Source organism: Micropterus dolomieu, linkage group LG05, assembly GCF_021292245.1.
Source record: "Micropterus dolomieu isolate WLL.071019.BEF.003 ecotype Adirondacks linkage group LG05, ASM2129224v1, whole genome shotgun sequence".
NCBI lineage: Eukaryota > Metazoa > Chordata > Actinopteri > Centrarchiformes > Centrarchidae > Micropterus > Micropterus dolomieu.
Window position 1 is genome coordinate 12,853,515 of NC_060154.1, and position 26,695 is coordinate 12,880,209.

At 40.1% G+C, this 26,695-nt stretch overlaps 2 protein-coding genes across 6 annotated transcripts in view; one reads left to right on the forward strand and one right to left on the reverse strand.

Moving 5' to 3' along the window:
* Positions 1–4,958, forward strand: part of LOC123971666 (adhesion G-protein coupled receptor D2) — a 108,363-nt gene extending 103,405 nt beyond the window's left edge. For 3 of the 4 annotated variants that reach the window (XM_046050648.1, XM_046050646.1, XM_046050650.1), the window contains one exon: positions 3,991–4,958. In XM_046050648.1, the coding sequence (XP_045906604.1) occupies positions 3,991–4,128 (138 nt within the window). In that variant the 3' untranslated portion in view covers positions 4,129–4,958. The remainder of the gene's footprint in view (positions 1–3,990) is intronic. The other variant, XM_046050647.1, reaches the window with a different exon arrangement.
* A 1,379-nt stretch (positions 4,959–6,337) lies between these two features.
* nr5a2 (nuclear receptor subfamily 5, group A, member 2) overlaps positions 6,338–26,695 on the reverse strand; it is a 67,677-nt gene continuing 47,319 nt past the window's right edge. For both annotated transcript variants that reach the window (XM_046050657.1, XM_046050658.1), the window contains exon 7: positions 6,338–8,269. In XM_046050657.1, the coding sequence (XP_045906613.1) occupies positions 8,022–8,269 (248 nt within the window). In that variant the 3' untranslated portion in view covers positions 6,338–8,021. The remainder of the gene's footprint in view (positions 8,270–26,695) is intronic.

Genomic DNA, 26,695 nt, shown 5'->3' on the forward strand with positions numbered 1-26,695 from the left:
CCTAATAGTAAGATATATATACATATATATAATCTGTCATCAGTCCCTCAGCAAATGAAACATCACTTCATGTGGCTACCAAAAATTCCCTCCCCTTCTTGTTAATGCTTAAATGCTTTGAGGTCAATCCCAAAATATAATTATTATTTTGGAATTACATTAAATATTACTTTTTCAAAGGAAAATGTTGTCTTTTTTCAGGATTCTGCAGCTGATGAACAGTGTCATGACATTCATGTTGTCATGTTATTAAAGACACCACGACCTCTTTCTTTTACGTTCCCACAGAGCACTATTTGTGACACTGTTGTAGCAAAGGTCAAGATTCCACATGCAGTCAAGCAGTCACCTTCACCACTCGGCTGAGGTCTGGCAAGATTCATTCTCTGTTCCTTGCCATCTCTCTATGTGCTAGGTTCATCATTCTTTCAATGGAGCCAAGCAAACACAGGAGAAAAGTGTTTGCCTGAAAGTGTGTGTGTTTGTGTGTGTGTGTGTGTGTGTGTGTGTGTGTGTGTGTGTTTTTAAAAGACATTGGTGCAACCATTTTAACAGGGCGACTCTGTTTGAATTAGAGGTTCTAACCCCCCGCTTGCTAAATGGATTTCTGAAGTGGCTGTAGTTGGAGGCTTTCAATCGGATGCAACCTTGAGTCCTTTTTTTATGTGAGCTCTGTAGGATTTAAGTGCCGGTATAACATGAGCACGACTGAATGCATGCTCCTCATTTTTTGAAATTGAAAAATCTCCAAAGGCTCTCCCCATTGTGCCGGCAATTAATGGAATGCTGGCAGCGAGGTTCAGGTGCTTAAAAGTTGTATTTTTTTCTCTCTCTCTCGCTCTCTTTTTAATGACTAATAAAGGATAATCATCGTGGAAAAAAAACATCATACTGCTGTAGGCTTCCTCTTTATGCACAATGATGTATAATGCATGCTTTGAAATGAAACGGCAGCGGCCTTCGAACCATTCCATCTCCAAACCTTAGTGTATTTGTTTTGCATGCCACAGTGAGGCTTTTGCATAACAATAGTGAGTGTTCCCATTTACAATGCCTGCCTATTAATTTGATCTTTACATTTTTAAGTTTGTCCATCAGGCCGCCAAACAATGGGTCCCACAGTCACTGTTTGGTATAAGTGATTAGAAAGTTGGCTAATTGCCTCTCTGAAGAGTTGTGCTATATCTTTTTAGCCTTCTTGTTCTTCATCTGTGCTCCTCTACCAGTGTTAACACTCAAAAACAGATGAATAAACAATTTAATTCATCAGTAAAATGTTTTTCCCCTGTGGTTTTGGAGATTGCCTCCAAACATTTTATTTATTGATTAACATGTAGTATGTTGATATATGAGGTAAAATATAAATTAAATGCCAGTGACAGTTAATAATGCTCTTGAGATGAACACAAAGATTGAGGAAATTATACTTGGTTCACTGTCTGTCTCTTAAAGTTCCTATTTTTATCCAAAATGAAAAAATCAAGCATCAAACACTTGTTTGTAATGACTGACCATCTGTTATCCTGGAAAGACCACATTGAACCTCTCTGCAAAAAGATAAAACAAAGAATTTGTTTTTCTTCACCGCCTTAGGTCTTTTGGGACAAGTAAATAAATAAATTTTTCTTTTGTTTTATACTTCTTTGATTATGAGTTTGTCCCCTACTTTAAAGTTAAAAATGCTCTACCAAATAAAATTCTGCTCAAAGATTGTAGACCAACACCTTGAGAAACTCTGTGAATCAGCCTACCATAATCACTTATTAATACTGGCCAACAATATTGTCTCTGACCCCAACCATGTCCTGAACAGTGAATACAAATTGTTACCATCAAATTGGAGATACAAGGTTCCACTATTTAATAAGGTTAGACTGAAGCACTCTTTTGTACACCAGTCAACTCTATAATTAAATATGGGGCATAATCCCAGATCAGATGCATGTTGAAGGGCCTTGACGATTGTCTTCTGTGATTGCAGTGTTATGTGGTGGTGGCAGTGTTGGTTCTGGTTGTGTGCTTTGATGTGAAATTTTTTTAATGAATTAAAAACAATAAGAAATTCCCTCTTTTCAATAAGAGGGAACATATTGGTTCACTAAGAAATGAATACAGAGGTGGGGTAAAAAAACAAAAACAAAAAGAGCCCTACATTCAACTTAATGACATTGAATAACTGAGTGGATATACACAGGCATGCAGAATCTGCTACTTTGTGTTTATTTTAAACTTATGGTGCTTGCTTGGAAAAAATGTTTTAAATAAAGGCAAATAATTAAGATTTCATATACAGTTAATTATGTTTTCATCATCATCATAAAGTCACTGATTGGTGTGGTACGTTATTCTCACTGGTTAATCCACCAAAAACAAGTTTTGCCACCATGTGGCGCTGGGTGCGTGTTCATTTTATTTACACTGGTTGTGCTTTTCTCAGGCCTTTTGGGCCTCCGGTCCTGCCTGAAACTGGACTGAATACCAAACTGGCTTATTCCAGTGTTCAGTTGCACCATTTCTTGCAATCCTGGAACACTTCCAAAAGCTTTTGTTTTTTCTTGTGCCCTCAATCTTTTTCTCTTTGACTGTGCTTTGACAATGCAGGGAAACATACAAGCGCATCTCAGTAAACACGAGTGATGTGATTCCAGAGTTTAAAAGCTTCACAGAACACTGGCAGACACAACTTGGGGCTGTTTGTGTGATGGAAAGGAAAATTTGTTTAGAAACTGACAGCACTGTATCTCTGTGTGTGTGTGTGTGTGTGTGTGTGTGTGTTTGTGTTTGAGAGAGTGAAAAACTGTGTGTATGTGTGCTTATGTTGCTTTTGGCAAGTTATTCATTTGTGTTTTTTTCTTTTTTCTTGCTCTCTGTGTGGTTATCTTTTGAGTTGGTTGGTTTGGAGCTGATGTCCACCTTCGGGGATGCACATAGCATGCATTTCTGAGTATTTTCACCTGAGGCTGCACTTGTTAGAGTCTGTGGATAAATGTATATACATTATTTATACAAATTCAGGGCGAGTGAAAGCAGGTTTAACACATTTACAGACAGGAGGCCAGGCACTGCAAGCCAAGCTCCAAGTGAGGATTGCAACGCTGTGTGTCGGGGATCGAGCTGGTCTCTTGCTCGGCTGTGACCAGCATCTTTAATGATTCTTCATTTGTTGGCTAACGATTCCATATATTCTTTCCCAACTGTACCTGTTAGGAATGTGAAAGTCTTTAAATAATTAATTGCCATAATTACAAAAATCACATTGTAATTTTTTAATAAAAAAAGTCATATTAACACCAACATTTGTGCTGTTGAAGGTTGTGGGATGAGTGGAGTCAAAAGTTGAGACATTCAATTAAATTTGAATTTCTTTTGATTGTTTTCAATATTAGGCTTGAGCTGAAGACCTTAATTCATGTTAAATCATTTGTTCAACAATAATCGAGGGTTTGATTTTAAAACTATGTAATATCTTACTATTTCATCAAATCATGATTTAAAACGACCTGTTACAAATATTATTAACTTTATTATTATTAACTAACAAAAGATAAAAATTCGGGTGAAAATTGTATGCAGACATGAGAGTCAAAAGTAGTAAAGGTCAATTCCATATAGAGTAAGACAGGCTTAATCCTATTAAAAACCCTAACTGGATAAGAAAATCTTACTGAATCATGAAGGTAACATTTAAAACAAGACACTATGATTAAAGACATTTCACCAATTACAAGGGAAGTTTTTTTTAAAAGAGGAAGAGATGTTTGGACTTCTTACCAAATTTAATGACAAAAGATACTTCAATAAAACCTATAAAAATATTATAATTACAAATATGGCATTCTGTAATTGTAACTGTCTCCTAATATGAAGTGAGACATCTTCTCCCACACCTACCGGTGTATTTTATGACCAGTCTTGTGTTATTACAGTGACATTTTGTTTTCCCAGTTTGACTTGACACTCCCCACTTACCCTTCCCTTTCTCCCATTCAGGAGCTTCCTCCCTCAAAGGTGGATGCCTTGCCAGCTAGTTGTAGTCTTCACGTTCCCATGGAGCTGGAGTTCAAAGCTTCCTGTTTCCCTCGCAGTCCTGCGCCTCAGAAAAGCTATGGCCTCGTCTACGTTGATTGACCTGGCTGGTGACGGTGATTTCATATTGTGATTCAGTTTTTAATCAGAGTTGGTGAAATATTCTCTTTGTATTTTAGCTGCTTTTTTCTTAACCTTTCAATTTTCTGTCATCTATGATCATTGTAGAGACGCAGGAATATTTGGTACATCTGTGTCCCTGAGTATTGCATACTTTAATTTACTGTTTGTAAGTATTTTCAGTGATTGCTGATTCTGCCTTATATATTAACATTTATTTTTATATGCGCTGAATGATAATGTAAGCTAAATGATTCAAATATAATTTTAATCTAAACTAATTTCAGTTTAATTTTAGTTTTTTGCATTTGGTTCATTTGTATGTTTTTCAGGGTGTATTCATGGCTTCACTTGCTGTACATTTGCTTGTGAAAGCATTACTGTATATTGTCCAGGTATCTTTGTAGGTAGTACTTCAGTACTTGTGATGCATTAGTGTTAGATACAGATCATATAACTGCAGTGTCCCAGGTTGGATTCAGGTGGACACTTTTTCACATGCCATCTCAGTCTCTCTCTCCCCTGTTACTTTCAAACAAAGGTCCAGAACGGCACTGGGGAAGGTTATTGTACTGCATTTCACCTGATTTCTTGCTTCTATCTATCTACAGAATACATCTGTTCACAGACAAATAAACAAAAATGCAATTCAGCCACTTTTCTTAACATTCAAATAAATAAATAAAAAAACTTCCTGATTCCCAGCTGATGCTGGTTGTCAAAACTGGAGTACCTATACTTAAAATTTTGTATCTACAACATATATTTAGGGCGGGAAATAGTTTCATGGGCTTTACCCTCTACATGCCAATATCAACAGGACATTTTCTCTATGTAATAAAATATGTCTAAATCTGCATATCACTTGGGAATTATTCTCTCATTCCTTCATGTTTTACTATAATGTTATTCAAGGAATGTTGAAATAGCTATACATTTTCTCCCACACAAAAGACACATCTAATGGAACTGGACAGCGTTAGTGTGAGCAGGAAGCAAGAATCTGGTGTTATAAGCATAATAATTATTTATTGAAATATGAGGAAAAATTCAATTAGCCTCAGAGAGACACTCCCCATGACAGGGATAGTGATAAGGGCAGTCAGAATGTCAGCAGGAGGGGCAAAAGTCATAGACAAGCGGGAAGGGAAAAAGCATTTTGATGCATTGGGTATCCATATGTTGACAGTGTTACATGAGCATGTGAATGCACGAAGGTAGTCATTGTTTAAAAGCGTTTATCCTACATAGAAGTCTGTCTTGACAGTTACTCCCTAAGCTACAGGTTGGTTTATTGTAAAGCAAACGGCTGAATTTCAGACCATTTCCTTCTGCGTCCGACAGCTGAAGTGACACAAAACTGTTTCTCCAAGCTTTTACTAAACTTCATCTCCAAACAAACTCCTACTGTGGGTGGAGCAGGACTGCAGCAGTGTTGTTAAACATGCAGTAAAAATGAGACTTCTGCAATGACCACTTTAAAATGCATGACTGTCTTGCCTGCATGTGGTATTAGTTCACCTGTATCTTCTAGGAAAACCAAGGCAGCTGCAGAATCTAAACACATAATTGAAGGAAGTGGGTGATAAAAGATTGTCTGATCAATAGAGACAGTTAATGTGCGTGTGAGAAAATGGAGCTCGGGACTAGGAACTGCTTAATGGACATGGGATTTCAGTGAATTTTCTATACATTAAACATGCCATTGAAATTTTTGATAATTCTATGGCTTAATGAACAAAACGTCGACAAGAAAACAAACACCACAGGTTGTTGTGGGAGGCAAGTGTTGGGACATTTTGAAAATACAGTAACAACAACTACTGTACATGTGGAAAAACTCCACATGAAAATAATTCAGGGTGCCTGTTTTAAGAAAAAATAAAGCCACTTTTGTTCATTTTGGACACAATACTAGAGGTCACAGCTCACAGGGGAAGATGTCGTCTTTGGTAAGCGCCAACTAGACAGAACAATGATGCAGATTGAAATTCAGTAAGAAAAACCGATATGGCACAAACATCTCTCACACCTACTCGCTTAAATACAATAGTCTTTTCATTGTACAGACTTGCATAAACATTTAAAAGATAAAAAAAATAATAAATGTGGTGATCTTTTTCTTTTTCAAAGCCCCTTATTTTGCTCGGACCTGGATCTCTGAACTACTTGTGGAAACAAAAGAACATGCTACAATAAACAAATTTATTCTTGCGTGGACACCTCACGTCATGTAACACATCGATGGAAACCCAGAGACGCAATAAATTATCTTCATTATTAAGCGTAACCAGTGACATACTGTACATCAAAAAGGTTAAAGCAGTGTAAATAAAAAAGAAAAAATTCTACAAAAAGGGTGAAAGTGAAACGGAACCCTTATACAGAAATGCTTAAGAAAACAAATGTTTGAATGCCAGCAGACACAGATAGAAATTAATCTTTTAAGTGTGATTCCTTTTTGATTTTAGTGTCTCACGACATAATTTAAGTACTGCTCGAAACAAATAAAAATAAAACACTGTACACACACCAAAGAAAGCAAACCAGAGGGATGTTTTTGTTTTTGTTTTTTCTTTTTTTTTTTTTACCATTTCATTGATTTCATTTTTTAGGAAATCATTGCTTTGCAATTTATGCTTCATCACAGTTCTCTCCCATATGCCCACATGAATGTAAACACCTGTTGAATTATTCTTTTTTAGATTTTTACAACATTAATACTTTATATATATATTTGTACATATTTCCATTCACATCTGCACGGTTAGCTAGCATGGTAATGAAATAAGGCAAGACTCACATAACTGTGACATCACAACTCTTTTTTTCCCCCTCTCTTATAATACTGATTATTAAGGTTTTTTGTAATTTCATTCTTCTGTTCTGCAGCAGGCTTTGGTCTTTCCGGACAAAGGCAGGGTTGATCCTTCTCTGTCTCCAGAATCACACTTTTTTTGTTCCAGTTGTAATGAAATAATAAAAGTGGGGAGGGGAGGGGGTGGGTTTTCAGGAAAAAGGGCTATAAATACAATTGTTTTAGTTGAAACTATTAATTGAATTTATTTAACACTGGTCTGTCTGAGGTACATAGTTTAGATGATTTGAGGAGGTGAAATAAGAAAGGGGAACCACAAGGTGACCATGAGGAGCAAATGACTTCCATTACAAGAGAAAAAAAACATCATATTTTTCTTCTTATTGGCCTATTTATCATGTTGTTCATTAAAGAACTTTTTTTTCCCCCGTCAGATCTCCCTTTTCATTAAGGTAAAGCTGCCGAGGCAGGCATTTTATGTGAGTTCAAAAAAACAGATGTGACAGTAGGTAAGAGTCTCTGGCCCGGTTGACTGCTTGTCCGTTTGTCTTTACAGTACCAACGACAGCTAAAAGCCAGTTTTAGTGAGAGAGCACACCGCAGGATCGGCGACCGATATAAGCCACGGCTCTAGTCACAAAGCTGTCTGAAAGATGGGTGGTGTTGCTCAGCTTCCTTTCTCAGCACAAAAAGCCTCTCACAGTGTCACCAGTGCTAAACCACTCGGTTGTTAATTCTCTAAGTTGCAGCCTGCCAGTCTTGATACACTGTGCTAGTGCAGACGATTACATCCCATCTCGAAGTGTCAAATGCAGTGTTTGTTTCAAGTGTCATTTTTCTTTTCAATATTGTCTTGGTGTGGTTGATGAGAAGTGGCTCTTCCTTCAGTTTCCTTTTTTTTAAATAAAGGTATCCATATGTTGTTTGTGTGTGCACAATACAAAGTCAAGTCTGAGCTGGAGATTCAGTTTGGTGAAAGCGTTGTTTGGAGTTTTTGGACTGCAGCAAAACTGCCAGGATGTCTGCACATCTGCATTATGGGTAGCACAGTCCAGTCCTAAGCTCTCTTGGCGTGTAGCATTTCAATGAGCAGGTTGTTGCAGGGCACGTCGCCGTTCAGGTGTTTGTAGTAAAGGTATTCTTCAGCCTGCAGGCTTATGGCTCGGATCTCTGGCAGCCGGAGGAGCAGCTGGCCAAACTTGTCCGTTTGCTGTGGGTAGTTGCACATGACGTAGTCCAGCAGTGCTGCATTGACCTGCTCCTGGACGCTTTCTACTAGGTGGAAGTTCTCCAGGTTCTTCACATCTACAGAAGGAAGCAAACAAAGAAAAAGTTTGATAAAATGACACAAGCATGTTTCTTTGACTGCTCTCTTCAACACATAATTGCCTGCTATCTAACATGTGTGGTAGAAACTAGCACTCTCTGGTAGGTTCATGTTGACTGCAGAAAGGTAGTTTTGTGCACATCCAGTACTGTGTTTAGGGCAGATGTTTGATATATTGAGGGTAAGTATGAACGTCAGCGAAATCATGTGGAGACAACTGCAGGGACCATAATGGTTCACATTTCAAAGACAAAAAGGTTAGACTAATTTGTATTCTCATTTATCAGGGGACGATGCTACAACTTGACATCTTTGGTTGTAGCTTCTTTTTTTTACTTTAAAGAGGACTTCAAAATGCACCATGCACGCATGATAAAATATCCCCCCCCTCCTTGCCTTTTTTTTCTCTGAATCGTCTCTTGAGAATGCGATGTAGAGGGAATCAGGTAAAGGCAAAAAAGGTTCTTCTCCTGAGAGATTCATTCCCCAGGAGCCGATGAATTATGTAGAGCAGAGTTACAGTCATATTAGCGCCAGAGCTGATCCTTAACCTAGCGCCTTCATCATCCTTTATATCATAACAAAACAACAGAATGTGTCGTAATTATTAGGGGGGGAAATACTGAGATAACGTTTTTTTTAAATCACTTTAACTGCAGGGTGCAATAAAAGCACAGAAATTCATCTTGGAGGATGCAAAATACATTTTGAATCTTTCCAAAATCCTACCTTTACGCGCAGCTTTAAGCACTTTTCCTTGACAATAATAAGCTCACTGGGGGTTTGAGCCGATTACTGCAAGACAAGACAAAAATTTGCTAAATGGATAATGGTGGACCAGAGCGCTGTGTGTACTTGTCATGATTATGAAGCACAGGGCTGCAGAATATTTAATCAGATAGTAGCTCTATGTGTGTGTGTGTGTGTGTGTGTGTGATCTTTTATTAATCTGTTTGACCCCAGGTTGAGTGTGCTCACAGTGGGTGAATGAGTCCCTGTGTCTAGTTGACAACTCCTGACCAACACACACACTCGGAGAGAGACACACATAAGCACTAAAACATACTATCTTTCACACCAAATATGTGCCTTTCTCAGACACACACATACACTGACACTAATCTGTGGAAATACACATAATATTTCACTCTCCCACAGTATCCCCTTCACACACACACACACACAGATCCACCCACCCAGAGCATTAGAAGGAAGGAGGGGGAAATAAATCAGCAGCTAATGAGGTCTAGAGAATGAGAAGCAGGTCCTTCAAGGCACTTCCATCTATGATGCACTCTACCATGCTATTACAATCTGTATGTGTGTGTGTGTGTCTGTTCTTGTGTTGCCTGTGTATGTGTGAGCTGGCGTGTAGCATGTGCATGCTCACCCTGACCTCTGGGTGACACAGTGGGGGGCTAAATAAGGCCAAGAGGAGGGCGGGGGGTGGCCTGTAACAAAGACGGTTCCAAACAAACATGACATGTGCTTTTTCCTGCTGTCACTCAGCTGTCTGACCCCCTATCCTCTCAAACCGGCTTTTACATCACCAACACCGCAGAAGCATTACTATAGCCTCACATAAGTCTATTCCCTAAACGCTGTCTCAAAGCCGCCTCCACACAGTCAAGATAAAGGTTCTGGTGGCAAAATACTGTCCTTTATAGTGCTGGTAAGGTATAAAAGATTACTGTGTATCAAACCTAAATATATCCTGAATACCTTTTAAGAAAAGTGTAGAACACAAACCTTGCAGGTTTGTGTTCTACAATTAAAAACCTGCTGACTCATAATTTACTTTTTGGAATACAACATCTGTTGTTGTGAGGAATAGTTTCTGCCATCATTGTTACTAGCCATAGTGTCTGACCACTTAATATTGGACATTGATTAAAGGGGGAAAATCTTCAAATTCAAGGCCCAAATAAATGTCTGAATTGATTAGATTGTATTAGGGGACTTACACTTACAATGTGACGCTACAAAATTGTGCCACACAGTATCTATGAAAGATAATAAGGTATATTTTAGGTATGAAAATGATTTCATCTGTAAAATCCTGTTATGTGTTATGTAATACAAGTAAGGGCAAGTATGTTCTGCCGTACAGACACTATCGATAACAAGCATCTCATGCAGCTTAATAATCAGAGCGTCTTCTGAATTTGGTTTATTAATTATTTTGGTTAATTCTGCAGCAACTGACAAGGTGAGCCCAGATCACAGCAAAAACATGTGAGGTGTTGCCAAGGTTTCTCCGAAAGATTTGTCTGTGTTCGTGTGTATCTGCATGAGTTTGTATGCATGTGGAGAGGAGTTTGATGGGTGTATGTGTAGATGTTGGGTGGGGGAGGGTGGGTGCTACAGAGAATTAATACTCAATGTCTCTGTCAAGCTAATTAGGGGGAAAGTGAGGCAAAAAGATAGCATTTTAATTGCTAATTATTATCAGAGCCTCTTTTGAAAAAATAATAAATGAGGGCTTCAAAAAAAAAAAGAAAAAACACAAATGACAATAGTTTGATATCTACTGCCATTTGTAAAACCAGTGGGCAAGTGAAAAACCAGACAAAACACTGAGGTGGATGAGAAATGTTTCTTAATTTTATTGCTAATCAAATCAGACAAGTGTATTGATTCTAATTTACTGATCATTAAGACAGGAGAGGGATGATGAAGGAGTGAAAAGGGTTAAGAGGGAAATGAAAAAAACAAACAAAAAAATCAACAATTGATCAATGATTCCCAGACAGTGTCAGGTCGGAGCATTAAGTGTGCTAAGCGCTCTCTCCTCTTCCTTCAATGCTGCCCCCCCCCCCCACCTTCTCTATTTCTCTCTCCATCTCATTGTTCAGTCACTGTGGGACTAATTATCAACTTTTTTTTTATACATAAAACAGCCACAGTTTGTTGCAGCGCCGCGTCTGAATACTCAAATGGAAACCCCGAGGTCCCACGGAATACATTGTTTCATTTGACGGGCGATCATGCTGAAACCAGCAACCTAATGTGAAAGCACACACACAAACACACACATACACATTCATTCTTTCTTACACAGAACCCCTGAAATTACCACTGTGCTTTTAATTAGGCTAGATCTTTGCTAGGAGTGTGTGTGTATGTGTATGTGCGTACGCATGCACTTTTAACCGGCCCTTACAATCAACCTGCTCCAGGGACACACACGCTCGCTGGACATTCACTCATGCAAATACTCGCTGTATTATTTCACTCTGATCTCAATAATGCCTCACAGAGTGGACACTTGGATGTGAAAAAAAACTTATAAGAAAAATAAAAAGCATCACATGGTGTCAAAGGTCACCCTTCTCTGCAAAAAGCAAACAGGCATCACTTTGTTTATGGCTGTAAGAAGCCAAATAAGTAGAAAAAGACTACACTGTACAGTAAGGCAGGCTGGTAATAGATCCTAGTTGGGTAAGAGTGACACTTATACAGTATACATCCATCCATCTAATATAAAAGGAAGAAAAAAGAAAGACATAAATGATGATTGGCCACATGAGATGTTAAGTTGCATTTGCTTGGATGTAATCCTTTAAAACTACTTTTGTAAAGTTGTGTTTACTGAAAAAAACTCTAGCATAAGAAAGTCTTGGTGTAAGTGGGAATTCATTTTGACGTGTCAAACAAACCATACACCCCCTCCACCCCCTTATTTTCCATCATGATATTTCTTCATCAAACTATCACGCATTTCCAATCATGTGTTTTTCATTTGAGACACTGCTATTAGGGTTATACTGTGCATGGCAAAATGACACCATGCTCTCTCACATTACAATTTTAGTGCCCCAATCAGTAATCCTCTCAGTCACATGCTGCCAATTCACTCTGCCTTTCAAACTTCACTACTTTCCTGCTGGGTCCAAAAACAACACGTAAAACTCGGGTCATCAACGGTTATTGAGTCAAGTGTTGTCAGTAAACCTGGCCAATTAAGCGTGAGCGGAGGACAAACTGGTCACTTCCTGTATAGGAGGGAGTTTGGGGCTTGGCTATTCCAATAGGGACTTCACAGTCGCTTATACGAGCCTATCAAAGCTGAAGCGCCTTTTACTACTGCCGCAGTGCTTCAAAGAGCGAGTAGTTGTGCCCATATCCAGACCAAGTCCTCTTTATTGCACACTGCTGGATTGTTATCAAGTCAACAATGTCCACCGCTACTCCGCTGATATTCATTATTAATCTCTCTCACAGCTTGGATCCAATCAGAGACAGGGGCGTTGAAAGAAGCGAACCCAATAACCTTGGGTGGGTTGAAGGGACCAAGTGAGGGCTAAGGACCGCCTACAATAAGCAACATGTAGAGCTACGTGTTCACTGGGATAATGTGACTGTGTTTGTGTATGAGTGGTGTTAAAAAACAGGGCAGCAAGGCCAATCAAAGCAAATAAGGTTCTCGGGGCAAGGGGCAATGACCGCATGGTTAGCAGTATCACTTAAGTAGGCTATTATCTGAGTTATGGTGCACTGCCCTGATACATAAACTAGGCTTTGTGTTGGGAGAATAGCAACCTCCTTTACCCCCCATCCTATCCTACACACATGACAAAGTCATGAAGTACACAAACACACACAGTACAGCTACACACACACTCACCTCAGCTCCCATCAATACTCCACTGACAGCATTTCGCGTGGAAGTGTGTGTCTGTGTTTTTTCCCTCTACAGGAGGTTCTGCTTCCCCATTAGAGTATCTCAGTCCTCATCTATCTATGCTTGCCAGCAAACACGTTTCCCAGCTCCCTGGAGCTCTCAGCCTTCTTGTTTTCCTCTAAGTCCCATTTGGGGAATTCCCTTGTTCCGATACGACGCCTTCATGTTAGAGGCGAGTAAAACTGGAGTTGTGTGCTCCTTAACATTTAATGGGAGTTCTTTGAGACTTGATACACCAAAGGCTAGCATCATGATTATCTTATCACATGATACAAAAGGAGCATGTATATAAGCTCAATAGTTTATCAATTTCAGTTTTATCTTTTGAATTTTGATTTCTAGTAATGGTGCCTTGAGCTACATGACTTTTTGGGGGTTAAGGAGCGGATATACTCAAAATTTCCTACAGTAGTACATATGATGTATTGGCAAAAGTGTTTATTATTGTATTTTTGAAAAGCCACACTCAAAGTTGGGATAAAAAGATGGGGTCATAGAGGAAAGCGAGACACAATCAGAATTAAATGGTGAACACTTTCAGACAGTCTCCTGACTGGCATTTGTGGTGCTACACTCATTTGTACATACAATAAGTGACACTTTCTCATCTCTGCTCACCTGGTCAATCACTGTGTGAATTGGGTGTGCTTGTCGGATTGTTGTTTCCAGAAAGTTGCAGAAATTGTGATACATAGCCCGCTGATATCCACAAGGTGTGGGGGTTAGAGGTATCAGATGCTGTTCGACCATCCAACAAGCACTTTGGTGTTCTGGGGCCCTCAGGCTATAAAATGGGGTTACTGTTTTGTCTGAGCCTTTAGAACATCTGTCAGCCACAGCAAATTTTTAACCTTCTTGTCTTCTGTATCTAATGGAGTGAAAGGATCTCAGGAAGTGTCCTTTACACTCATTAACATTTTTACTAGTTTAGCAATGGCCCATTAAGCACTGAACAGTGACCCTTCATCTTGAAAAGTGACTCTTTATCTCATCAGCATATAGTAACATAACGTAGCTACATGCCCTCAAGCTAACATTGGGCCCAATGTCCAGAGGCCAAATATCGTCTGAGCTAACTACGCATAATAACGACTGTCTCACATTCCTGGCTCTGGAAACAGGCCACCAATGGGGACGGCCTATTGCCAGAGTGTCAGAATAAAGCATGAAGGCTCAATTTGCACGCCAACTCATCAAACCCTCCCTTTAGCCTCTGAGGGGGCCAAATGCCAAAGAAAGAGAATTAAGCAGGTACGGTCCATTTGGGGATATATTAAGTCAAATCTAAGCCTCTACCGACAACAGTGCTATTGTTGTTAAGCTAAACAGGTAGCCGCTGGTTCACTTCTGTCGCCCAAGGATGGGTTGGCGGGCTTGGTGGGGCGATGGCGAGAGGTTGAGAGATATTGAGAGGAAAGGGAAAGTGCCTTAGGACTGATAAAATAAACAAGAGAAAAGGCGCTCTGAGCAGGAAGGAGACAAGCTTCTCTCATTGCCTATGCTGGCTGGAAGGTGCTGGGGATTTATCCTGAGGTGAAGGGGAAAACAAATTTACACCCTGCATCAGTTGGTCCTGTCTGTGGCTGTTATTATGGACTTTGAGGGCTTCAACAGATGGGCATAGCCAGGGAGGATAATATCAGTGGGGATAAGTATTAAAGGGATAGTTCAGACCTTTTGACGTGGGATGTATTTATGTATTTTCTCCTTTCACATATAACGGTAATAGTTAGTTGCTGTCATCTTGATGCAAGGAGCTGCACTAATTAATCAGTAAATATTTGAATACTTGATTCATAAAAGTAATTTATCATGCAAAATAGCCAAAAGTGTTCCGGTCCCAGCTTCTCACATGTTGCTTTGGATTTGCTGCTTTTCTCTTTTATATGGTTCCAAATACCTGAATATATTTTGCTTTTAAAATTGTGGGAGAAAACAAGTAATTTATATTTGTTGACTTGGGCTCTGCATACTTGTGATAGGCATTTGTTTTTAAATTTTTTGTTATTCGCTAAACATCAGTTAGTCAAGAAACTAGCCAGATTAATCAGTAATGAGAATAATCCTTAATAATGTACAATAATTTAGGATGTACATTTTGTGGTTGGAAAAAACCCAGTGAGCTGACAGTTTGCGATGCTTAAATGAACAGCTGAATATGGGGCCAAAGTAAAAAATGTAATCTCAAAACAACAATCTAAAAAGGTTTTGCTCGTAGTTCATTGATTTTTTTTACTTCTGTGTCGTGGCTTAAAATATTTTTGTCAACTAGACCCATTTGCTGCTGTTCATTTCTGACAAGCTGCAGACTCGCTGGGATGAAAGTCATATTGCTGGGGGGGAAAATCACATTGTCTCAGCATTATGAAAATCCATTAGCCAGAGGGATACTGAGAGACTTGAATCAGTAATGAACCTAGTGCTTAGCCCTCTGTGGCCCCACTAGTCCTCCCCCCTCCACTTTTTATTGCCCCCATCTTTAGTCCCCCTGGAGGCGGAACCAAATGCCTTTCAATGAGCCGACCTCGGACGGTGCGGTGCACCTACAGGTCCCTGCTCTCTCACCTTCCTAATGCTGTCTGGATTGTACGGACAGTTAACCCCCCCCCAACCACCACCACCACCAAAACAGATCCCAGTCATGGAGCTATATGCTGCTAATGACGCTAACACTGACTGACGGGCTCAAATCTAATAGACGACGATCCAGAAGAAAAGTCACTGTGTTTGGTGTAATCTGAGGAAATGATTTATGGAGCCGTGAAATGGAAAAAATTAAATTATAATGAATTAGAAATCAATACGGTTGTACCTGTGAGGTGACTCTTCAAAACTTCACATCACCTCTCACTTCATTTGTACCTGTCAGCAACAACAGAAGCAGGCACAGCATGTAATGTGTGTGTGTCGTTGCTGTCTGTATCAATGTGAACCTCGTTTACATTCAGTGCACTTTTGCACCCCTTGGCTAATTACGCACAGGGTTTGTTTGGTGGTGGATGGAGGGTGTGGGGAGTGGAGGGGCATGTCAACCTTTCTTGTTTATGATAAAGTGACAGAAAATCATTGGGGGGTCAAGTACCCCCCTCCAACCCTCCTCTGCCACGAAAACTCCTGCAGCAGTACAGAAGGTGCCTGGTGTGGGAAGCCTCCCCTTTAATGAGACCATTAAAGGGCCCGTCTCCCCGTCAATAGATTTCTCTCATTCTTTCTCTGACAAATTTGAATTAATAATTCAGTGCCAAGCGCCTGGGGATGTATATTTTCAGCTTGAAGGACAGTTAATCCATAGCGTCACCCCCCCTTCGTACTCTCTCATTTTACATCTACCCCACTCCCTCCCTGCTTTTCTTGGCTCTCATTTAAAGATGGAAGCCAGCAGGTAGAGTGCGGACAAAAGAAACAGTGTGCAGCAAGTTTTCCACATCTTCTTTTAACTTTTTTGTTCTCTGTGTGATTTGCGTTCCCTGTCGTGTGACAAGTGGAGTCAACTTATGCAAAGTGCAAACTGAGATTTAATTTATTCGAAGTATTGGATGGCGGTGGCTGTTCTCTCCTCCCCCTCAGGGATAATGTAAGATGACATGTTTGCATACTGCCTTTCAAAGCTGGACTTGATTTAGAGAAGTAGGGTTTTACTGGATGTTTGTACTGCTCCAAATCTTAGGACTTTCAAATGCATAATACAAGGGAATTAGAGGAAATGAGTCATTTTGAGGATAAACCTCAATGACGCTTGCTTAATGAAAAAATATATTGTGGAGTGTGTTTGTCTGTAGTTGTGGCTTTCAATTTGTATTCTGCATTCACTATGGTTTGAGAGTTTTACCAATTTTATTGAAAGAATTTAAAGAGACAAAATGGGCCTGTAGTACAAGTACAAATCTAGGACGTTTAAGATTCATGGGAAGGAAACCAATAAGAAAAGAAACCAGCTTGCCCATAAAGTTTAAAAATGTACAGAACAAAATCAGCTTATATGCATAAAAATCAACAATGTACTAGGGTAATCAGGGTCAAACTAGCTGCTCATCTTTAATGTGGCTGCTCTCTTTTTACATTCTAGATATGTCTTTTCCCTCCATGACAATGTGGTATGAACAGAAGCATCAACTGATATTTTTGGATTTGATAACTATTTACAGAGCAAATCTTTTCTGATGCTGACTTCCTGTTTATTTTCTTATATCATAAGTAGCTAAGGATATCAGTGCCAGGTGGCACTAAAGTACAACTTTATGCTCTAAGGTAGCTTGCACAGACTGGCATGACAAATGCATGGCAGTGCCTAGTAATATTCCTTTACATTACACAACATTATTCTCTGATGATATATGTGTGTGTACTGTATTGTAGTTTTATGTGTGTGAAGAGAAGGTTGATTAATGCTCTCTAGTGTTTTAACATGTCCTCCCTGACCCTTGTTTGCAACATTTGCCAGCAGCTCTAAAGGTTTCCATTGCACTACCATGTTGTTTTTTAAAATGCAATACAAGGAATAGCTATGCTCAACATGTGTGTGTATTTGTGCGTAAGACGGTGGACTCACAGGGCTTTGTTGCTTAAAATACCCTTCAGGACAAGAAGGAAAGAGACAAGAAAGGAGCTGTGATGGTTCAGGAGTGGGGGTGTGGGGGTCACAGAGTGGGTGGGGGCTCAACATAGAGAGAGAGAGAGAGAGAGAGAGAGAGAGAGAGAGAAAGGGTGGGAGAACAAGAGACAGCGAGTCAGACCACCTGTTGGATCATCTGTGCTTTAAAACGATTAATCACCACTGTCTCTGGTTACGCACACACACCACAGCATACACACACACGCACGCACATCACCGTAAAGCTCCACTGTTCTCTGCACTGCCAGAAGTATCTTGTAACCACATTGTCTAAAGACACGCATGCACACACGCACACACACACACACACACACACACACACACACACACACACACACACACACACAAACACACTGAAGCTCAAAGAGCAAAGGGAAGACGGTATAATCGTATAGCAGCCACATGACTACCATATAGCTTACCACCACCATAGTTTAAACACATGCCTCTGCACTGTACACATTCACATAGGAAAACAATGGCTGACAATCCACATGCCAAGCAGTACTGTGATGCCATTTGTGATATCAGGGCGGTAGGTGAATGTAGAGGTTTATTTTTACTTCCACTCTAATCATCAGCGTTTTTTCATATGTAGGCTCACACGCTTGCGAGGGGAAAGCCAGTCAGAAATCAGCAACAAATAAAGAGTTTCATTCTAAAAACAAGAACGTTCAAGATTTTTCTAATTACAAAGTAAGGATGTTTTTTCCAATCACAGTAGGATCCTAAGCAGGAATTAAGTCTTCTAAAACAGCTTAGTACGTCACCCCTTTTATCTTGCTCAACCATTACATCTCTGAGTTCATTCCACACTTTATTCTTTTACATTGTGCGTATCATAATGATTGTCCAATGAGTAACATTGAGTAACACTAATGACACATCATGAGCTATAGCAGCCATAAATATCTTGTCATAAAGATTTGTTTTTGCTGTGAAAATTCACCACTAATACTGTAGCTACTACTGAGACATTGATTGAAGGAGTGAAGGGCTGCCATTCGCATTTACAACTTTACAAATGATTGACATGGTGGGTGTGTAAAGCTGGGGGTCCATCTGATTGCATTTGTATTTCTGAACATTTGACCTGCAACACACTTAAAGACTAAGGGGCCACACCACCGCCCTTTAGCTAGATCCAATGGTTTGTGTGTTTACATGAGTGTCTATCTGTGTGTGTTACATCACTATGTATATTTACTTTATACTGTATATGTGTGTGTATTTACGCTTAGGTGTGTTTGTGTGTGTCAGTGAAGGCTTCCTAGAGAGCAAGAAAAAGAAAGGAAAAGCAACCAAGAAAGAGTGATCACTGGTTGAGAGAGCTCCAGGGAGGATTGTGTAACTCTTTCTATGTAATGTTTAAGTAAGGTCGAGGCAGGTGGTCTGATCAATACGCTACATGACTGTGGCAGTTGTTCTTTCCCTGCTGTCTTGCAACACTGCAAACCACACACACAGTCCTCATCTTGTAGCACAGTTGTAAATCTACAGCTTGTGAGTGAAACATTGATGCTCTTTCGATTGCCAGAACCAGCCCATAGTTGTTGGTTTGTCTTTCTTAGTTTACAATGCGATTATGCTTTTTGAAAATTACCGCAATGCTTAAAACGGCTGTTGACATGTTGCATATGACATAAATATACAGTATTGTCTACCATGACCAAACGTAATAGCACTTTGTATAGAGAGTTTAAAGCCAGTTGGGTCGATGAAATAACAGTAAGGTTAGGCAATGTAGAATAAAAGTAAACAAGTAAGTCCTCTGTATAAATTATTAAGCCAAATAAAATCACAGGCAGATAATAGATGATCTCCAATCAACAAATCATTCAAATCAAGAGTGGGATTTTCTGCAACACTCCAATATATGCAAAATTTGTTCTCCGAGTCTGTTTTTCTCAACTAATGTGAACTTGTTCTCCGCAGGGCCTCGGATAGCCCAGACCTGTCCTATCTACCCCAAACAGACAACCCTTTGCCTTTAATTGGAGAGGAGTAGAAACCTAGCTAGCACAGCGCTGGGACCTGAGCTGCGGCCACTGAGAATGCATTAGCATTAGCATTGCAGCGGACCGACCTGTACATAATGATAACCTCAAGCTCTGGCCACTGGGAGCAGCCCCTGTTCACACACACACACACACACACACACACACACATACACACACACGCACACACACACACACACACTCCACACACAAATGTACACCGGTACACACTCCCTTCCCCTGTCTTCCCCTGTACACGCAGTCACGTAAACAAGCAAGTGTAATGCAGCCCCAGCGGTGTGCTGCTCGACGATCGGGGGAGGAGGGGGAAAAATGTGTGTAATGAACTTCATTTCCATTGATCGGGACTGAGAGTACAGGACCGGGGGCTGTTTGTCCCAGAAGGACTGCCGTACCGCTGCTGTGTAGCCCCTCATAAATGTTTGAGAGGCCTTAGCCGCTCTAGATCCACGCTACCTGGGTTATAACAGACCGACATCCAGGTTGAGGCTGATATTGGATGGATGGCTGGTCGGTGGTGGTGATTGAAGGGATCGATTGTTATTTTAGCTTGATGACATTTAGGTGATGTGCTGTATGTGTGTTTTTGTGGCGGAGAACTGGGAATATTCAAGAAAAGTGTAGATGTTTGGCACTATTCAGCGTGAGAAGTTTTAGACAAAAACTTCCCTGCTGTCTCACACTGACACTTTCAAATCTTTGTCCAGGCACAGAGTCTGATATTTGCAAGAATATTCTAATTTGTTTGACAATATCTCCTATGCTATACCGCTAAGCTCTTAGGCCCTCATCTGGCCCCTGAAAGCCCCTATATGCTGTACACTTGATTGATATTACTGCAGATATCACTTAGAAAACACCTGATGTGCCGGGTGGACCATCCGCGCCTCTTTTTGACTGCTAAGTACCAGCTGGAGGGAGGTCCTCTGCGTTATGCAGTCGGTAATAAAAGTTGAACATTGATTTTCTGTAGCAGCTTGTAACTGTTAATGTTGAGACATCAATAGCCAAAGCAAAGCGCTGGTGCCTTAATAGGAGACCGAGAATGTGGAGGGCGCGAGCAGAGGCTGACTCTAAATCACAGAATCTATCCCTGCCGATCGATAGGACAGTAACTGCAAGTGTCCCTCTGCTTTCCTAATGTTTTATAATAAACTGACAGCCTGTAATAAGGCCAAAGGAGAGGGAGAATGAGAGGGAGGGAGGGAGAAGGGCAGAGATGGAGGGCAACAGTTTCTCCACAGCTTGCCTGTCTTAAATCACCCCACATGGGAGTGCAGGAGAGGAGCAGAGGAGGAGGTAGACTGAGGAAAAGGTTTTTTCTTTAGTAAAAAAAACTTTTACAGGAGCATTTGTCTGGTTGTACTCACTGCTACGGTAGTTAATGAGTGTATTCATAGAGGGGAGCAGAGGTTTAGAGGATATGTCCTGTATTGCTTTGGCGGGGCAGTGAGTTAAAGTGTGTATTAAATCCTACTGCCACCGTGCAGATGTCACCATATTCAGGCAGGAGTGCATGGCTGGGCTGCATATGTTATGACTGTTACTGGGTATGGATAGTGTGTGTCATAAAGAGAATATTACTTTTATAACACTACTGGGAGATGGTGAGAGAATATGCTCTACTCTGTAATAATAATTATACTGCTTTGGATTTAAATTACTTTGTATTACACGGTCTGCTGTTACTCCTTTTTGTTGTTTTCATACTCATCTCGTACTCAGTATATAGTCTCATTTTCATGGTTACAGTGCCTTTGGTTCCAACTTGATACACTTGAGCCAAGAGAAAAACTATGAAAAAAAAAACAAATATACTTCTTTGTGGCACTTTAATGCACATCATGTCAAAAGTTTGACAATTCAGTATTTGGTGGGATATACTGTGGTTTCACTTTTCTCTGGGCTAAAGATAACAAACAGGTAATGTAAGGAACTAATCCTACAACTAAAACTTCTACTTGGCATGACTTCATGGCATGGTTCTCAAATCTTTGGAGACCTGGAGATTTCATATAACATACCTGTACTTTTGTATATGAGACATTTTGTCTCTTGTCTTCTCTTTCTTTACTATGGTTTGCGGGAGTAATTTATCCCATACACATGTTTAATTATGCTACCATCCTCAGTAGTACATTACATTTATTTAGCTGATGCTTATATCCAAAGTGACTTATATAAAGTGCATGTGGATACAATCCAGAAAATACAAGAATCAAAGTATATTAACTTCATCAAATATGCTGACCTGCTTCTACATTCAAGTGCAATATTTCAAAACTATAGAAGATCATTTTCATTCTGTGACAGAAGATGTGTCGAGTTTCTGCTGTCCTCGTATCAATGGGGAGCTCTGTCCATTTCAACAACCCCGCTCCTATTATGTTTCTTTTCTCATCTATTAACTGGCTGTTTGGAACCAGCTAAAGAACAGTGTCAACATAATCGCCATATAAATCCTTTCAAGATAAGGCCTAAAAGGAGAAGAAACGAAAGCTGTAAATTAGGGAGATACTTTGGAGATAATGTGGGAAATGTCGAAATCCATCAAGAAACTGTAACATATCTAAGGCAAGACTGAGGGTAAAGGGGGAGTCAGGTCAGGGGTGAGAGACAGCAATCCTCAATTACTCCACCACCACCACAACTCACCGCAACTGCTGCTTAATGACAACAGCCTGCAAGTATTGCCAGGTAATAGTGGCGGGCTGGAGACCTGGAGCTTTTATTGCTTGATAAAGTCTGAAAGCCTTTTAGGCAGCCTCATTACATGGAATTCCCTACAAAGTGGCAGCCAGAATCAGGAGCCAACTGCATGCCATGTTAGATTTCTTAGCCTAAAATTGACAGAAAATAGGCGGAAGTATTAGGTTCATTGCTTTAGGGCACACTCCCACCTACTCCTGATGAGATGAAAGAAAAGTCGGGACACTCAAACTTGATTAGACAAAGTTTGGGCAAATATTTTTGTTTGTTTCCTGTGTCACAATGATGCCTGAAGGAAGCTGATGGGGGGTCCAATACTTTTCAATCAGCATGTGTTTGCTGAGCACTTCACCAAGTTTCAAAACAGAGTGATGAAAAAGCACTAGATGCAGTCGCTGTGTGCATGGATTGCACTTTGTGAACCTTATACATATATTTACACAGCAATCACCACTACTGTATTTTCCATTACTGCTGTCATTGCACCAATCCAGTCACTGAGTCTGTAATTTGTGGGACAAACAAACATTAGTCAAGCATAGGAGCCGCATGCTCATACACACAGACACATATACACACACACACACACACACTAAGAAACATGATTCATGCCACATTTCATACACATACGTCCTACACTTTGTGGGTCTTTTCTCATGAACTTCTAGTGTGGCAGAAATTACATCTGAATTGTAATACTTCACATGTGAAACTTAACATAAGCTGAAACATTTCACATGTGAGATGTCTGCAAACTACATGTGTCTACTTTAAGTCTACTGTGTTCACATAGGACTCTCTCAGATGAAAAGGGAGCTTTTCTGCCTAACCCGTACAGCATACATGCACTGTCCTCACTTGTTGGTGCAATGTTCCCACAACAAGTCTTAACCATAAAATACATGCATTATTCATGTGGACTTCATTTATGTCTCCATAGATGATTTTCCCCACCAGATGAACAGATTTTGTCCCCACAGTGTAATCACATGGTCTACCTAGTAGCAGCCAAAGAAATGTAGGGATGGGTAGTCACTTTGTTTACGGCTGTAATTTCTGCTGTTTCCTTGAGTCACAAGTTTCTGAAAGTTATTTGTGCTTGTGATTTGTTTTCTGGTCGACACCTGTACTTACAGTAAAGGTTAAATTAATTAAGTTACATTTTGTCTGCATTTAAGCTGTGTTCCTGTTTAAGCAACACTGCCTAAAATCTGGAAAACACATGCTTTACTGGCTGATCCTGATGTTTCCTGGTCCCTCTTGAGCACAGGAAAAGACTGTCCCATTTCATGTTAAGTCAAGGCTTCCCATAGGCCAGAGCCTAACAACCCATACACACACTAATCGTACCTTTATACATGTATTGATCAGGTCAAAGGTACAAATGATGACTCCATTCTGTTGACTTACAGCCCAGCAAAAACTGTGGGTGCCACACAGCAAGCAGCACTATTGTGTTGCTTTTAATTAAGTTGTGAAGGGCTGTTCCAGTTATATGCTCCATTATTTTGCCCTGTTGGTCTCAATGGGTATAAATATTGAACCGTCGCTGCCTCTTGATGTTAATCAATCCCCGACCGAATTCTAAATGATTCGGTTCATTTCAGGAAATGAATATTTGCCAGGCTTTATGGGGGGAGCGGAGGTGGTGTGCATGAATTAGCCAGCTCCCTTGCTCACTGGCCAGGGATCAGGGCATTGATTCTGAACAGCCTCTGCTGTTGCTTAATTAGGACGTACCTGTCTGGGAATTATGTGGGTTTTTTCTCTCTCATTGTGTAGAGAGATAAATTTGAAAAAACTGAGAGAGAGAGAGAGATACTTGTCTTTTTTTATCAAGGTTAATCACGTTTGCCGTGTTTGTGTTGTTGTCAGCAGATTGGTGTCTGACCTCGCGTTGCACACACAAAAAAAAGAAGTCTGCCTTCAGTGTGTGGCATGTTAAACATGCTAATGAGAGATGCATCCTAGCATAGGAGTCTGGGGAATGTGAGGGTTGATGAAGTGTAGGTAGGGAAAATTAAATTGAGAGCTGTATTAGAGCATGGAAGAAAATATTATTTCAATATTTCTATGTAATTGATGTCTATGAGATAATGTATGAACTTGTTAACTCATTCCAAAGTGACTTGTTACAGAAAATGTAGGTATTTAGAGACTGGTAAACTGATCTCAGCCCTATGTTATACTTGTTTTCGGTTTTAAGAAGACAGTGAAACAGTGAAAGAGAATAAGTTTAAATGACTGTAGTTAAGACATTTTAAGGAAGGAAAGGGGTGGAGGAAAAGTTGAGGGAGGGAGGAAAAACAGATAAATGACAGTTCAGATGTAGGTGAAGATAAACGAGGAGTGACCGAGGTAGTGAGGATGGACTTGTGATAGACTGAGGCATACAAAGATGGATGTGAAAAACAGAGAGAGAAAAGGCAGAGCTATGAGAACAGAGACAATGCAGAGGGGCTGGATGGACGGTGAGGGATGGAGGGCGGGAAGGATGGAAGGATGGATTGGTGGGTGTCTCTAAACTCCGACCTCAGAGCCTGACTAATCGGTTGACAAACAGCTAATGTGGTGCTGAGGCAGCTCTTGAATCACAGGCAGTCTTGATTTCTTATGAATGGACAACACTACTGATTTCCAATCACTGACTTTATATATATATATATATATTAACCTAACCAACAGTAACTTTGCCGTGTAGGCTTAGAAAATGTGCATACTTAAAGGCATACAAGAAAACAGTGTCTGTTTTGGACACTTAATAGTTGTGACAACTACTATTATATTATTAATTGATTATTTGATTGTCTCCAAACATTAATTGGTTCCACTGTTAAAATATGACATTTTATTGATATTAAACTAATTACCTTTGGATTTTGAACTGTTGGCCGGACAAAGCAAGCAATCTGAATATATCATCAGAACCATTTTTTACTTTTTGTAAAGAAGTTTTGGACCAAATGATTAATTAAGAACATAATCAATGGACTAACCGCTGATGAAAATAATCATCAGTTGCAGCCTTAATTTTCACTGAAATGATATAGCTCAAATACACTCCTGGAAGAGGCAGATGAAATAAACAAGCATGAAATTATGGATCAGTGTATTTCAAGCATTTGAGACTAAATATGGAATCACTGACTAAATATGGAATCACTTGCAATACTGTAAACCATAAGATAAATGTATAATACAGTTTGATGACCCATTCTTACATTTAAAGCAGCATGAGGGGAAACACTTGGAAATTAAGTTCACAGAACTACCAATGCGACTTCTTTAAATAAACCTTCACTGCTGAGGAATCAAACATGCCTGAATTCTCCACATTTGATCAGCTTTTCACTGGCTTTGTTCCTTCTAAAGGCTTCAGTATGGGAGCATTATTTAGGGCTCTGTCCACAAATCTGCTCTCTCTCCGCTGGGAGCATTTACCACCCCGCGCTGGTCTGGCAGCCACTCTGGTTCTCCTCTCGGCTGACAAGGACTGGCAGCGCCTGTCTTACCAAATTACAGCTGATGGGGTCTGACCTGTAGATCTGGGTTAACTGGTGGCTGGCTGAACACACTCTCACCTCTGTCACTGCGCCTGCTTTGCCAGTATGGAAACCGTCTGTGTGGTGGCATGCATCAGGCATACATCTGTTTGAGTTTTGGGGAACATTATAATAATAATGCTTGTTATTTTTGTCTTTTCCCATTGATAATGGTACATTTTAAGCATGTCTTAAGCTGCATCATATTTCGTGTTCATTTTAGGAAGCACGTGCCCCTCCTTGTTTGTTAAAAAAAGTATTTCCTCCAGAACTTCATACCTGGAAGCTGCCTAGCACAAACTCATTTTACTGCTGTGCATGTACAGTGCAGTTGGGAGTTAATTCCACCTAAAGTGGAAATTCTTTCTTTTCACTTTCCTCAGCCTGAATTAGAACTTGTGACCCATTTCTCACCTCTGGGCTTCCACATCATCTGGTCATATATACAACAACTTGTCAGCCTTTATATTAGGCCTTTAAGCCTTTTAAAGGAAATCAAAGCCACATTAACAGTGTTCTGACACCATACAACAACTAGTAGTAATCGTTTACTGAACTCTTACTCAGGGAACACACTCTCTCTCTCTCTCTGCCAATTTGTGTGCCTCTTGCCTAACACACACAATCATTGCTCGAAGTCTTACAAACACTTAAGCGATCAATGCTCTTAGAGTGATAATCTCCTCCTCGATAGAGGGTGACAGCCTTCAGTTAAGACAAGCTATGTGTGACAGAGGAAAGAGAGAGAGTGATATAAAGAGATAGATAAAGAGAGAGAATATAAAAAAAAGTTTTTAAAAAAAGGATGTCTAACCCTGAGAACAAAAACACACACAGAT